This window comes from Mytilus galloprovincialis, chromosome 8, assembly GCF_965363235.1.
Source record: "Mytilus galloprovincialis chromosome 8, xbMytGall1.hap1.1, whole genome shotgun sequence".
NCBI lineage: Eukaryota > Metazoa > Mollusca > Bivalvia > Mytilida > Mytilidae > Mytilus > Mytilus galloprovincialis.
This window is the reverse complement of record NC_134845.1, coordinates 10,222,493-10,238,830: the sequence shown is the minus strand read 5'-3', so window position 1 is coordinate 10,238,830 and position 16,338 is coordinate 10,222,493. Positions and strand designations below refer to the sequence as shown.

General features: G+C 32.1%; 1 protein-coding gene across 1 annotated transcript in view; it reads right to left on the bottom strand.

Moving 5' to 3' along the window:
* LOC143085052 (guanylate cyclase soluble subunit alpha-1-like) overlaps nucleotides 1-6,356 on the bottom strand; it is a 61,452-nt gene extending 55,096 nt beyond the window's left edge. The window contains exon 1 of the mRNA XM_076261196.1: nucleotides 5,305-6,356. Coding sequence (XP_076117311.1) covers nucleotides 5,305-5,607 — 303 coding nt within the window. The 5' untranslated portion in view covers nucleotides 5,608-6,356. The remainder of the gene's footprint in view (nucleotides 1-5,304) is intronic.
* Nucleotides 6,357-16,338: the final 9,982 nt, after the last annotated feature.

The following is a 16,338-nucleotide window of genomic DNA, read 5'->3' as shown; positions in this document are numbered from 1 at the left end:
TTTCTATGTTCAGTGAACCGTAAAATTGGGGTCAAAACTCTAATTTGGCATTTAAATTAGAAAGATCATAGCATAGGGCACATGTATACTAAGTTTCAAGTTGATTGGACTTCAACTTCATCAAAAACTACCTCGACCAAAAACTTTAACCTGAAGCCAAAAACTTTAACCTGAAATTTGCACTATCATTTTCTATGTTTAGTGAACCGTAAAATTGGGGTCAAAACTCTAATTTGGCATTTAAATTAGAAAGATCATATCATAGGGCACATGTATACTAAGTTTCAAGTTGATTGGACTTCAACTTCATCAAAAACTACCTTGACCAAAAACTTTAACCTGAAGCCAAAAACTTTAACCTGAAATTTGCACTATCATTTTCTATCAGTTAACCGTGAAAATGGGGTTAAATCTCTAATTTGGAATTAAAATTAGAAAGATCATATCATACAGAACATATATACTAAGTTTCAAGTTGATTAGACTCCAACTTCATCAAAAACTACCTCGACCAAAAACTTTAACCTGAAGCGGGACAGACGGACGAACGGACGAACGAACAGACGGACGAACGGACGCACAGACCAGAAAACATAATGCCCATAAATGGGGCATAAAAATTGAAAAAAAACAAGAATGTGTCCACAGTACACGGATGCCCCACTCACACTATCATTTTCTATGTTTAAAGGACTGTGAAATTGGAATAAATTCTCTAATTTGGCATTAAAATTAGAATGATCTTATCAAAGGGAACATGTATACTAAGTTTCAAGTTGATTGGACTTCTACTTTATCAAAAACTACCTTGACCAAAAACTTTAACCTGAAATTTGCACTATCATTTTCTATGTTCAGTGAACCGTAAAATTGGGGTCAAAACTCTAATTTGGCATTTAAATTAGAAAGATCATATCATAGGGCACATGTATACTAAGTTTCAAGTTGATTGGACTTCAACTTCATCAAAAACTACCTTGACCAAAAACTTTAACCTGAAGCCAAAAACTTTAACCTGAAATTTGCACTATCATTTTCTATGTTCAGTGAACCGTAAAATTGGGGTCAAAACTCTAATTTGGCATTTAAATTAGAAAGATCATATCATAGGGCACATGTATACTAAGTTTCAAGTTGATTGGACTTCAACTTCATCAAAAACTACCTTGACCAAAAACTTTAACCTGAAGCCAAAAACTTTAACCTGAAATTTGCACTATCATTTTCTATGTTCAGTGAACCGTAAAATTGGGGTCAAAACTCTAATTTGGCATTTAAATTAGAAAGATCATATCATAGGGCACATGTATACTAAGTTTCAAGTTGATTGGACTTCAACTTCATCAAAAACTACCTTGACCAAAAACTTTAACCTGAAATTTGCACTATCATTTTCTATGTTCAGTGAACCGTAAAATTGGGGTCAAAACTCTAATTTGGCATTTAAATTAGAAAGATCATATCATAGGGCACATGTATACTAAGTTTCAAGTTGATTGGACTTCAACTTCATCAAAAACTACCTTGACCAAAAACTTTAACCTGAAGCCAAAAACTTTAACCTGAAATTTGCACTATCATTTTCTATCAGTGAACCGTAAAATTGGGGTCAAAACTCTAATTTGGCATTTAAATTAGAAAGATCATATCATAAGGAACATGTGTACTAAGTTTCAAGTTGATTGGACTTCAACTTCATCAAAAACTACCTTGACCAAAAACTTTAACCTGAAGCGGGACAGACGGACGAACGAACAGACGAACGAACGAACGAACGAACGAACGAACGGACGCACAGACCAGAAAACATAATGCCCCTCTACTATCGTAGGTGGGGCATAAAAATAAGAAAGGGACATGTAGCAAGTCTACAACTTGACGTAAATAAAAGATATATGTATAATCCTCAAGATTAATTAACAAAAGGTGAACTTTTATGTAATTCACCCACCCAGTCTTAACCTATGACAGGTGTATTTTTACACTTTTCAGAACTTGAAACAACTTGGCCAACTTAAATAAACGCTCCACCCTTTTTACTCGTAAAATGTTAATTAAGTAAAGCTGCCACTTGTACGTCTCTTTCTTAACCCAGTTGTTTAATTTAACAGGTAGTCATATTTGGTTAACATCTCCTAAACAAACACATATATCCTCCCGTCTTTAACCCGTGGGTTTGATTTGAAACCTTGGTCAACATCAATGTAATCCTAAACCAAAGAAATGGAATAATTATTGTGTTATAAACATCTACAATTTTAAGTTGATCCTTATACGGACGTGGAGGACTGGTTTGAGCAGGGTACAATGTTAATTGATACGGGTCCAACCTCTTCATTTTATCTTGTTAAACAAATGTGCAATCTTAAGTTTTTAAGTTAATATTTTAAAGTGCATACAAGTTTTTTATGTGTCGTAAGGTGAAGGAGACATAAATGTCTTAGTGAAGCGCTAGAGGTCACATTATGTATAAAAACCTAATTCCGCACGTGGACTTTTGACAAGCAACTTTTGTTTTTGACAATTTGAAATATAAATAAAGTGGAAGATTTGCATGTTTTTGGAAAACCAAAGAAAGACGAAAGAGAATGTGTGAAATAGAAAAGCCCATATTCTAATTTCTTTCTTTTTTATTTACTATTTATCACATTCAAAATATAGTAAAAGTCTTCCGATTCGGGTATTAGCTGTTGGGTGTTTGACCGGTGGGTATTCAATCACTGAAACTGAATCCTTATCATGTTAAAGGAGAAGAATATATATGTGTAGTTTAAAAAAATAAAAGTACTATTAATATAAAACATGCTAATTGAAATAAATTGTAAGCAGGTTAGGTATGACTGAATCTCAGCTTGAGTAGCGTGCATGTAAATACACTATACAGATTAGGCATACCATCTCAGCTAACTTGTCGCTTATTCTTCTTAAAAAGTGGTGAAAATACATAGTAATTATGTTAAGAAAGTTTGAGAAAGTACATAAATAGGGTTCTCATAAGTGAAACAAATACCACAGCTATAACTATAATGAAATGTACAAAATTATGGTTATGATCATATTGGTTTGACATAGAGATTATTATGATGCAATCGTATTACAAAATTATCTATGGTTTCCTTGACATTATACATATATGTACAAGTACACTTATATATTTAGCCTTTCCATTTACTAGTAATCATTGATTTCCAGAATCCTGTTTTGCTGTTTTATACCCTCTTCGTTTATGTAAGCGCATGCGCATGTAACTTCTATAAAAATCGAGGATATGCCCTTCCCTAATTCCCAAATACTGTAACGGAACTAATCAATATATTGCAAAGACTTCCAGCGAAATCAGAGATAACCAACATGTTGATGCTGTCGTTATGCTCCCCTAATTTCCAGGATCATAATATCATAACAGGTATAAAGCAATGCAATATTTAAAATGTCATTTATTTGAATTGCATCTATATTTTTTTTATTTGAACACATTAGGTTATATAAATTAAGTGGGCATTTTAATTTAACCTATTGTGATTGTCAGTCTTAAATTTAGTTACATGTCTTATATATTCAGGAAAACAAAAACCAAACGAAATGTCATTATTGTTGTGTGATGGTTATTTATAGCTCTCAAACTTTTTTTCGTCCTTTTATTTCTAGCTGAGCATTCTATTTCCTAAGATTGCCCTCAATTCTGTTCTGCTACAAAGTATTATTAAACATCGTCTCAATTAAATAGAAGACTTTCCTTGTTATGTAAATTGTTCCCAGTTTGTTTTTAAATTTGTCCCAGATTACCATATAAACAGAATTGTTATGTGAAATAGAGATTAAGTGGATGCATGGATTGTATAGCGAAAAATCTCATGGAATATTTTGAAATGATTATTTATAAATCTATCGTAGTTTTATCCTTTTTGGACTCGTGATTATGTTTACCTTCAGTGTTTTTTTTTCAAATTAACATTTTTCATCTTCAAACTTGTCCGGCACCTTTCTTTCATTAATTTTACGAGGACCCAATGCAATTTTCTGAACATCACAACAATGTGCAATAAACTTGATTCTTGTCGAGAAAATCCACTGTTTTATTTGTTGTAAACAATAATGGGTCCTGTAGTAAGAGCAATATACAGTACAACGGGATACAGATACAATAAAACCTTAATGTACCTCAAATTTAAAATGAATAATAAGTTTAACGGTGTTGTTTATTAAATTTTGAATAAAGGGGGTGAATTTTATTGCATTTCGTCCATGATAACATTATACTTTAAGTGTGCTTTAATCCTGCCTTTATGATGGTAACTTTTAAGTTATGTTGGTTTCATTTAATAATTTTGTAACATTAAATATTCGCGCATTGTAAAAATCGTTGTATGTCAATACCCATGTGTCTTGTCAACCATTTAAATTGCTACACAACTCTTTACTTAAAATGTTTATATTCATGTTTTTATCTAAATTGAAATGTTATTCATTACTAAAAGATGCACGAAAAGGTCAAGCGGAACTATTATATATTGAATAATTGTTGGGTTGAATTAATAAATGTTGCAAATAAAAATAAAACTCTACAAATAAACGTCCACAAAGTAAACATGTACAAGGTATCATGTCAGTTCACTGTAGAATTATATCAATAATGCTCCAGCAAACTTTACTCTCGTCAATCACGACATTTTAAGCATTTCTCTTTAATTAATATTTACACGCTATCATAAACCTTTTTTCCTTGTAATATGCATAAATCTCGGGGTATTACAAATCACGCGTTAACGATCGAATCAATGTGTTTTCAAAAGGATAAACATACATATTTACAATAATTCTCAATCATGCGTATATTACATTATTTTTTTCTATATTCAACTGTATTTAAAATAATTTTTATGAGAAGTATAAGGTAAAGCAGTAAACAAAATATTTCCTTTAAAAAATGCCAATATGATTATTGCCTGATACAAACTTCCTCACTATTTACAATTTTTAAACAACATCCCTTTTCAATCACACAATATCTTTCTCCAGTTTTTTTATTGTGCTATTTTTGCTAATCAAGGCAAACTGGAGCGATTCCCATGATTGCATCAACAAATCTGACAAAATACACAAATACGACTATAAATTTGTCCAATGTATGCCCGCCGAGGTGATGAAATGTTTCATCTAACACGAACTTATGTACAATAACAGTCATTTATTACGAGTTATCTCCCCTATTCGTTTAGTTCAAATGGCATAATGATTCAAGATAAACATAGCATTATACATGATATACCCCCCTCTTAAATAGAATTTGAAGATTTGACTTACCGAAGGCAATAAGAGTGTCCCTACACTTTCTATCAATCCCACGAGTCCAAGTTTCTTCTCATTTTCTCCGTCAAGTTCATCTGAGGATGCCTGAGAGCACAGGGATAGTCCGCTCTCCTTCCTATTTTTATTTGATGGAGAATTATCCCTTCCAGATAATGTCCCATTAGTTTGAGGTATTTTATCCTTCGTTCTATTGTGTTTGCTACAGTCTTCCGTACCATTACATCCTTTTGAACACGGTGATTGTTTTTTGATAGTATCAATTTCTTTTTTCACCGCAGTTTGAAATGGACAACTCATTTTGATTAGGATTCAACTATTTTTGCTGATCAAAACAATCAATAGCGATCATTTTCGTCCATCAATGATTTCTTGAGATGACAGATAATGTAAATCCGTAATGGTATTTAATGCAGAAATACACCTTCTTGCCTTCAATACACAATGATAATTATAGGTATCTCCTGTGTTTAAACTCTATAAACAATTATCAACTGGTATGGCCAAATGGATTATAAATACCAAGACACGTGTTTCTTCAATATATAAACAAATCACAGGAGCTTTACATCTCTCATTCAGATAATCAGTATTAATATTACTGTCCATCAAAACACTTTTTTTCTCAAATTAGATCGTAATTTTACATTCATAATATCCAAACTTTTTTCTTTACTACTACTTCTAAACGCATTAAATTTTATGGAAAATTTAACATAGAATCGTGGTTTAATATATTCTCCCGAGTTGATGTTTAAAATTCGCCGATATAGCGGTAACTTTTGTAAATTGTTTATCTGTCATGTAGGTATTTTAGTGGATTTACGTCCGAAGACTTTCTTGGATCATAAATACCACATACTATAGAATTAAATAGTGTAACAATAAATTCCCTACGTTTTGTTGATAGTAATTGTTGTTAACGGACATTGATCGTTGATTTTGATGAACGAGAGTTAACAGTAGCAAACGTAATCTCTCCGATGCTAAACAACAAAAGACCATGCAGGTGTCAGCGAACTGAATGCATTTATTGGGTCTTTAGGTCGGATTATGTCTGTATTGTAAATGATTCAGAATTGATTTGAGTTGTAAATCTGAAGTATTTACATGTTATACAGCCCACTATGTCATACAGAACGAACTTTAAAACAAGGTTGTGTCCTTGTTTACAACTGATATAAGTCAACAAATCAGAGATTTTCTTTCCGTTTTGTTTTACGTTTACAAAGACACAGATGAATATTCGCTCTTTGTGACACTTACTATCTTAAGCATTGATCGATCCCACTTGTGAAATATTTAAGATTATATTTGACTGTTGTTTACAAGATATGCACAAAAAATATGATGGCCAAACAAATGTCAGGTAGCTAGAGAGTACTTTTTTATAATCTTTTTCTGAAGTAATAAACAAGAATGAGAAGATTTAGTATGTTTACCAATGAGAAAACTCTCCACCAGAGACCTGATAACGGAGTGTTGTCTTTTTTTTTTTTTTTTTTTTTAGTTATAAGTCAATAGATTCATATATTTTTGTACACATATATTTATTATCATAACAAAGTTTATTTGTGTAATATATGCAAAAGTGCTGCAAACGATGAAAACTGTAACCCATATATCAGGTAGACATTATCTTACTGTATTATCCCAATACTTAAAGGAAAGATTCAATCGCAATCCCTTCAGGCTTTTAAAAAGGAAACAGTAGCAAAAATACAATAATAAATCATTGGTTAAATAAAAATAATCTACACATGACGATAATAAAAACCGAACGAACAGAAAAACAATGGCCCACAAACTAAGGAACAACATAAACTTGTGACCAATAACAGCCAGCTCATTAATATTTCAAGCGGATCTAATTTCAGCTTAAACTTTTTATGCGCAGTAAATTTAAACAATAACATTTCATGCACAGCTAATTGAACCCTAACATTTTATGCGCCTCTTATTCAATTCAAACTATAACTTTTCTCATGCGCAGTTAATTAAATCTATAAAATATTTCGCGCAGCAAAATTTAACCTTTAACATTTATTAAATTAAAGTTAAACATTTAATGCACATCTAGTTAAAACTATTAGGCCCCATCACAGTTGCAGCGCAGCTTATTTAAACTGTTATACTTTCAATTGGCACTGAAATAAGAACCACACACTATGAATTACTAGCACTACTTTTCTTACTGAAAAATTATCATTTAGCTGCTGATGGCAAGGTAAAGTTAGCACTGATTCACTGTGATCATTGATGTAACACTTCTGTCTTTGATAAATCCAAGATTAAATGGCATTGACAACTGTGTATAATCGGAAGTCATTAGTTTCTTTTTTTTGAACATTTGAATGAAATCAGATAAGTAACATTCTCCTGGTTGATTCAGAGTGTAAACAGATATATCTTGTGATATTATCAGATAAAACGATATGGACTATATCTACATGTGATGATACGTTAAATGACATAAAATACATTATACCTTACCTCAAAGGTTGCTCAAATTGACCCCATCTGAATAATGAAAAAACTGTAAAATCAACACAAAAAATTAAAAGAAAATAAGAGAAAACCAGTAACAGATCATGTTGACCGACAATTGTCTTATCGGGGCCTTTTATAGCTGACTATGCGGTATGGGCTTTGCTCATTGTTGAAGGCCGTACGGTGACCTATAGTTGTTAATCACGGTCTGTGTCATTTTGGTCTTTTGTGGATAGTTGTCTCATTGGCAATCATACCACATCTTCTTTTTTTATAAAGCAGTCACTGGAATTTGTAAAAGAGGGACGATATATACCAGAGGGACAGTCAAACTCTTAAATCGAAAATAAACTGACAATACCATGGCTAAAAAGGAAGACTGAAAGCCATGAACATCCGAAAGATAAAGAAACCAACTGAATCGTAAACACTAAGGCACTAGCTGATTATCCTCCAGGACAAAAAAAAAATTCAATGAACATCAATAGCATATAAAGAACCCTACTAAATATCATGAAGGACAAAAACACGCATAGAACACAATAAATACACAAAGATACCTTTGAAATAAAACACGCACTGAACATCAGTTATAGGACAAATACTCTTAGTGATCACTGAACATATATCAGAACCATTTTCTTCTGTCTTTTGTTATGATTATCTGTACAAATCATCTGAATCGGCGTCTACAAAGGTTGCAATAAACCCATTCGTCTATATTCGTTACTTCCAACTTTTGCGCTAAATTATTTTTCACGTGTGTTCACTTGAATGTTTAAGTTATACTTTACATGTTTCCGTTTAAACTAACGGGTTAAAGTGATTTTGTTTTTTTTTTTTGTATTTGCATATCTTATTTACACAAAACTAAAAGAAATTCTTCTAACGTTCTTGATTTAATGATATCATTTTTTGTATACCGATGATTGATTATTCTGTCTTCGTTTCAATGGCACTACCGAAAGTAAAGTTATTTGAAATAAATCTTCATACTGGCAAAAAAGGACGAGATGAAATACCAACAACAGGGGAATTTTAAACGCAAAATTATAGCATACCGTACGATAACATCAACTTTTGAAATGAAAACATCAGTTATCCGCAGTTTGTGTTATGCTGAAAATTTAGATAATCTGAAAACATGCATATTTATATTGGTCAACTTCTGGTAATAGTAAGTTTAAAATTATGCATAGGAAACATAGGGTTACTAGGGTAACTAGTGTCTCTGTGAGCTTCTAAGCCAAGGGCACATATTTTATTTGTCTTCAATGAGAAATTAGTTGAACAGACATTTTGACTCACTTGATTAAAAGACCGTTGGATAAAATTGATGGTGATGTATTTTCCTCTGACGAGTTATTGCACTCTTTTGATTGATAATCTAATCTAAGTTTCAAACGGCAAAACGAAATTTGAATCAATAATCAATCATAAACATAATTCATAAATTTTCCTTAATAAAAATATAAATTATCTGAAAATGTTTTATAAAATATAACATACAATCCGTCAAGTTGGTTTTTACAGGAATTAAATTATACAGGTAATCGACTATAAAACAACAAACCGGCAATTACCAACCATTGAAATGCCTGAAGACATTAAAAACATAAAATTAATAAACACAATACAGAGGAAGTAAGCACCAGCACAAGTGTAAATTAAAATGCAGCTTAAATGAATTATGTTAAGGACCTATATAATGAATGAACATTGAATTTGGTTGTACTATATAGCAGCAAATCCATAATACATTGAATTTGGTTGTACTGTATAGCAGCAAATCCATAGTACATTGAATTTGGTTGTACTGTATAGCAGCAAATCCATAGTACATTGAATTTGGTTGTACTGTATAGCAGCAAATCCATAATACATTGAATTTGGTTGTACTGTATAGCAGCAAATCCATAGTACATTGAATTTGGTTGTACTGAACAACAGCAAAACCATAGTACATTGCATTTGGTTGTACTGTATAGCAGCAAATCCATAATACATTGAATTTGGTTGTACTGTATAACAGCAAATCCATAGTACTTTGAATTGGATTGTACTGTATAGCAGCAAATCCATAGTACATTGAATTTGGTTGTACTGTATAGCAGCAAATCCATAGTACATTGCATTTGGTTGTAATGTATAGCAGCAAATCCATAGTACATTGAATTGGGTTGTACTGTATAGCAGCAAATCCGTAGTACATTGAATTGGGTTGTTTTGTATAGCAGCAAATCCATAGTACATTGAATTTGGTGGTACTGTATAGCAGCAAATCCATAGTACATTGAATATGGTTGTACTGTATAGCAGCAAATCCATAGTACATTGAATTGGGTTGTACTGTATAGCAGCAAATCCATAGTACATTGAATTGGGTTGTACTGTATAGCAGCAAATCCATAGTACATTGAATTGGGTTGTACTGTATAGCAGCAAATCCATAGTACATTGAATTTGGTTGTACTGTATAGCAGCAAATCCATAGTACATTGAATTTGGTTGTAATGTATAGCAGCAAATCCATAGTACATTGAATTGGGTTGTACTGTATAGCAGCAAATCCGTAGTACATTGAATTGGGTTGTTTTGTATAGCAGCAAATCCATAGTACATTGAATTTGGTTGTACTGTATAGCAGCAAATCCATAGTACATTGAATTTGGTTGTATACTGTATAGCAGCAAATCCATAGTACATTGAATTTGGTTGTACTGTATAGCAGCAAATCTATAGTATAATGTATTGGGCAAATGGCATGCGAACGGGTTAACTAAATGTATATCATTTGTTCATGGCGAGAATGTATCATTGTTTACTCAACCAACATAATTTGTAGGATTGTTTCACTTGTTTCAACCCAGCAAAACAAATACATTGACTCCTTTTTTTCATTAGCTATCAAATTATTAAAAATTGTTATCTAAAAATACTATAAAATCAAATTATATTAAGGAAAACGTTTTTTTAATACCATTTGATATTTTTAATTAAAACAAATCGTAAACACGAACTGGAATTCATATATGACCTATTTGAAATCTGAAAGTAAAATATATTTATACAAAAGGTGTTATACATGTATCTATTATTTTCCCAGGATATTTCCTATTTATCTAAATTTTTTCACCTGACGTACTTAGGACTATTAACGTATAACAAACCAGCTTATAGATGTTATTTATTTCCAATTTCTGATGTCTTTTTATGTCTTCATTTATTTGTTGAAGCACAATCATAGAACGCAATCATTTTTGACTTTATAATTAGTGATAGTTATGTTGCTATGGTCGTCATGTGAGTATGGAATGGAGTCACGAGGTGGTATGTCTGTTGTTATGGACGCCATGTGAGTATGGAATGGAGTCACAAGGTGATATGTCTGTTGCTATGGACGCCACGTGGGTATGGAATGGAGTCACGAAGTGATATTTCTTTTGCTATGGACGCCACGTGGGTATGGGTTGGAGTCACGATCATTTCATTTCCATGAATTTTTTCTTGAAACGGGCTTTTTGCTTTTATGTGTGTACTTATATTTTTTGCGCATTTCCAAACACAATATTTTTTATAAAATATAACATACGATCCGTCAAGTTGGTATTTACAGGAATTAAATTATACAGGTAATCGACTATAGAACAACAAACCGGCAATTACCAACCATTGAAATGCCTGAAGACATTAAAAACATAAAATTAATAAACACAATACAGAGGAAGTAAGCACCAGCACAAGTGTAAATTAAAATGCAGCTTAAATGAATTATGTTAAGGACCTATATAATGAATGAACATTGAATTTGGTTGTACTATATAGCACAAATCCATAATACATTGAATTTGGTTGTACTGTATAGCAGCAAATCCATAGTACATTGAATTTGGTTGTACTGAACAACAGCAAAACCATAGTACATTGCATTTGGTTGTACTGTATAGCAGCAAATCCACAGTACATTGAATTTGGTTGTACTGAATAGCAGCAAAACCATAGTACATTGCATTTGGTTGTACTGAATAGCAGCAAAACCATAGTACATTGCATATGGTTGTACTGTATAGCAGCAAATCCATAGTACATTGAATTTGGTTGTACTGCATAGCAGCAAATCCATAGTACATTGAATTTGGTTGTACAATATAGCAGCAAATCCATAGTATATTGAATTCGGTTGTACTGTATAGCAGAAAATGTATAGTACATTGAATTTGGTTGTACTATATAGCAGCAAATCCATAGTACATTGAATTTGGTTGTACTGTATAGCCGCAAATCCATAGTACATTGAATTTGGTTGTACTGTATAGCAGCAAATCCATAGTACATTGAATTTGGTTGTAATGTATAGCAGCAAATCCATAGTACATTGAATTGGGTTGTACTGTATAGCAGCAAATCCGTAGTACATTGAATTGGGTTGTTTTGTATAGCAGCAAATCCATAGTACATTGAATTTGGTTGTACTGTATAGCAGCAAATCCATAGTACATTGAATATGGTTGTACTGTATAGCAGCAAATCCATAGTACATTGAATTTGGTTGTACTGTATAGCAGCAAATCCATAGTACATTGAATTTGGTTGTACTGTATAGCAGCAAATCCATAGTACATTGAATTTGCTTGTACTGCATAGCAGCAAATCCATAGTACATTGAATTTGGTTGTACAATATAGCAGCAAATCCATAGTATATTGAATTCGGTTGTACTGTATAGCAGAAAATGTATAGTACATTGAATTTGGTTGTACTATATAGCAGCAAATCCATAGTACATTGAATTTGGTTGTACTGTATGGCCGCAAATCCAGATTATCACTATATCAATAGGTTTCTATTTTTATAAGGAGAAAGTCATTAAGGCCCGATGATTCATTTTCCTGTTTGTATCAAAAAAATTCTGTACACTTACAGAAACATGACACCAGCATACATGTGTTTCTGTAGCACCTTATTATCAGCGCGTTCCTTTGAGCTGCGATTATGCGAATTGTTATGCAAATAATCTCATATATTTTGAACTACATTGTAATATCTGACTCTTATTTTCCATATACAACTTAAAATTTCTTATTTCTTCGTCCTTTACAATAGTTACTATTTTATAAAAAATCAACAGATATTGTGTCATAAAATCTAGAATCGGCAAATATAAGTAGACAAAAAAGGATCCATTTTATACAGTTTTGTACATGAAATCTTGTCCTAATTAATCGTGTTAATCGTGTTTTTTTTTTCTTAATTCTCATGCGTATGATTTTTTCTTCAAATTATTATCAAACACCACAATAGCAATCATAGTTTTCCCGTTTAAAGGTCATATGAAGTCGCTTATCGTAGAAATACCGGTATATTATCAACATGACGGGTGCCACATATGGAGAAGTTTTTGCGTACCCACGTGAGCACTTGAGAGCATACCAGCTTTGGTGGGGTTCGTGCTTTAGTTTCACAAATTATGTTTTGTATTCTTTTGTTTGTCTTTTTGGTATTTTTCGTTTTTGTCATTGCATTGTGAGCTTATTTTCGACTTTTGAGTTTAAAATATCTCTTTGGTATACCTTTCGACTGTCTTTTACTTTGGTCCGGCATACTTAAATAGCTACTTGTCAACATTATAAATTACCCATATAGGTATATTATATGCGTATTGATTGTCCTTTTACTTTCAACAAATTCGAATATTGTTCTGGCATATTCACTTCCACCAGGTTCAAGCTAAAACTGCTTCAAACAAAATCATTAACCCAATGTGTATATTAGAATATGATAACAACAAAAAAATAAATTCATATTCTTATCGCAATTTCAATAATAACACAATATAAAAGTGATTAAAAAGTTAATTAAAGGAACGTATAATGTATTGGGCAAATGGCATGCGAACGGGTTAACTAAATGTATATCATTTGTTCATGGCGAGATTGTATCATTGTTTACTCAACCAACATAATTTATAGGATTGTTTCACTTTTTTCAACCCAGCAAAACAAATACAGTTAGATTGACTCCTTTTTTTCAGTAGCTATCAAATTATTAAAAATTGTTATCTAAAAATACTATAAAAGCAAATTATATTAAGGAAAACGTTTTTTTAATACCATTTGATCTTTTTAATTAAAACAAATGTAAACACGAACTGGAATTCATATATGACCTATTCGAAATCTGAAAGTAAAATATATTTATACAAAAGGTGTTATATCTATTATTTTCCCAGGATATTTCCTATTTATCTAAATTTTTCACCTGACGTACTTAGGACTATTAACGTATAACAAACCAGCTTATAGATGTTATTTATTTCCAATTTCTGATGTCTTTTTATGTCTTCATTTATTTGTTGAAGCACAATCATAGAACGCAATCATTTTTGCCTTTATAATAAGTGGTAGTTATGTTGCTATGGTCGTCATGTTAGTATGGAATGGAGTCACGAGGTGGTATGTCTGTTGTTATGGACGCCATGTGAGTATGGAATGGAGTCACAAGGTGATATGTCTGTTGCTATGGACGCCACGTGGGTATGGAATGGAGTCACGAAGTGATATGTCTGTTGCTATGGACGCCATGTGGGTATGGAATGGAGTCACGAAGTGATATTTCTGTTGCTATGGACGTCATGTGGGTATGGAATGGAGTCACGAGGTGATATTTCTGTTGCTATGGACGCCACGTGGGTATGGGTTGGAGTCACGATCATTTCATTTCCATGAATTTTTTCTTGAAACGGGCTTTTTGCTTTTATGTGTGTACTTATATGTTTTGCGCATTTCTAAACACGTAACTAAACTATAAGCACATCAATAAAGCACGGAATCGCTGTTTTTATCGATTTGGGCAAAGTTTGACTATATATTTACGAAAACCGAAGATAAAGAAGATTATCGTAAATAAACAAACGAAAGAGAAATTTGGCTTTATATCAACTAAAAGCACTATATATATATATGATGAAAGGGGATGAAATGGGTTGCTGTCTTTTGACACATTCTCAGTTTCCATTGTTTATTCAATAACACAAGGAACTTGTGAATCTGGCATGAATATGATTAGAACCCATACATGCTTTATTATAGTATTGTTGTCTTTTTCGTTACAATCTAATATTTGTTCTTTTTTTTCGATTAGCATGTTAATGGAGTCTCTAGAAAGCTCGACACTTGACATTGTTTCCTAAAATATCTTTTGGGAAAAATATTACGCATTGGTGGGATGATCTTGACCTTTTGGAAAATTTACACATAAAAGTTTGAATATTTGAATTTGAATTGTTTACCAGACAAAATTCTGATATATACTTAATAATATTACTGGGTTTCTTTTATCAAAGTTTCGTTTTCTCATACACCGTTGAAGGTAAGAGTAACACGGTTGTAAAATGTCGCAAAATTAAAATGGAAATGAAATGCATATCTTGAAAAGTACAAATAACATTTTAGAAAATGTTAACATAAGTAAACAGATTGACACACTTTACTCCTTCATTGAAATACTTCTGTTCAAACAAGAACATGTCATTAATTTATAAATCCAAACTTTACAAAAAAAAAACGTATTGAAATTGTTACAGAACAAATTTAATGAATATTCGCGTTTAAAGTTCGACAAGCTGAACACAATTTTAATGTTTTTAAAATGTCGTTTATATTCATGAAATTTCTTACCGGGTTACACGTCTATACAGAGTAGGTGTAATTCGTTTGTAATATGGTTTCATATGTAACGTTCACGAGTCTAGGTTTGAACGAAACAAAACATTTTGCTTTATTCACAAATACTTATTTTCAAAATAAAATTTGATTAAAATATTTATAGGCAAGTCTTACGACAGATATTTTAATAAATTTTGCAATTGCTTGTAATCAAAAGTTAATTTGACTTCACGCGGGACGATAGCTTTCTGGTCAACATTTGAAGACTTACATGTGTGAATTCACAGCTATGCATGTCTTTTAAATTCCTGAAAAACATCTCTTCTCAATTATCTTTTGCATTTACCCCACATAATTGTAACCCCAATCGGGATAACGCCCTCAAATGTATCTAATACGAATGTGTTTGAATTTTCTTCAGTAATAACCAAGTACCTGCAAGTTAATGCAAGCCACTAGATCTAGCTTTTCGAAATGTATCTCTTACTAGAATGCCATGTGTTGAGTTGAAAAGTTAACTTGACCATTGTTGTCTATCATGAGGACATTAAATAATACAACTTGGCCATTACTGTGATGTGTCATAATATAACGGAATCCAGTAAGAAAATCATTGGCCGTTGAAGGAAATAACATCAAGCAATCTAATTATCAGATACTTACATGTGCGACACGACGGAAGCCACAAGTGGAGTAGGATCTGCTTACCCTTCTGGAGCAGCTGATACACCCCTGTTTTTGGTAGGGTTCGTGTTGCCAAGTCTTAAGTTTTCGGTGTTTTGTTTTGTATTATTAATTGTTGTCTATTCGCCGTTTTCTGTTTACCCCTGGTATTGTCAGTTTGTTTGAATATCGTTTTGGTCTCTTACAGGACCAA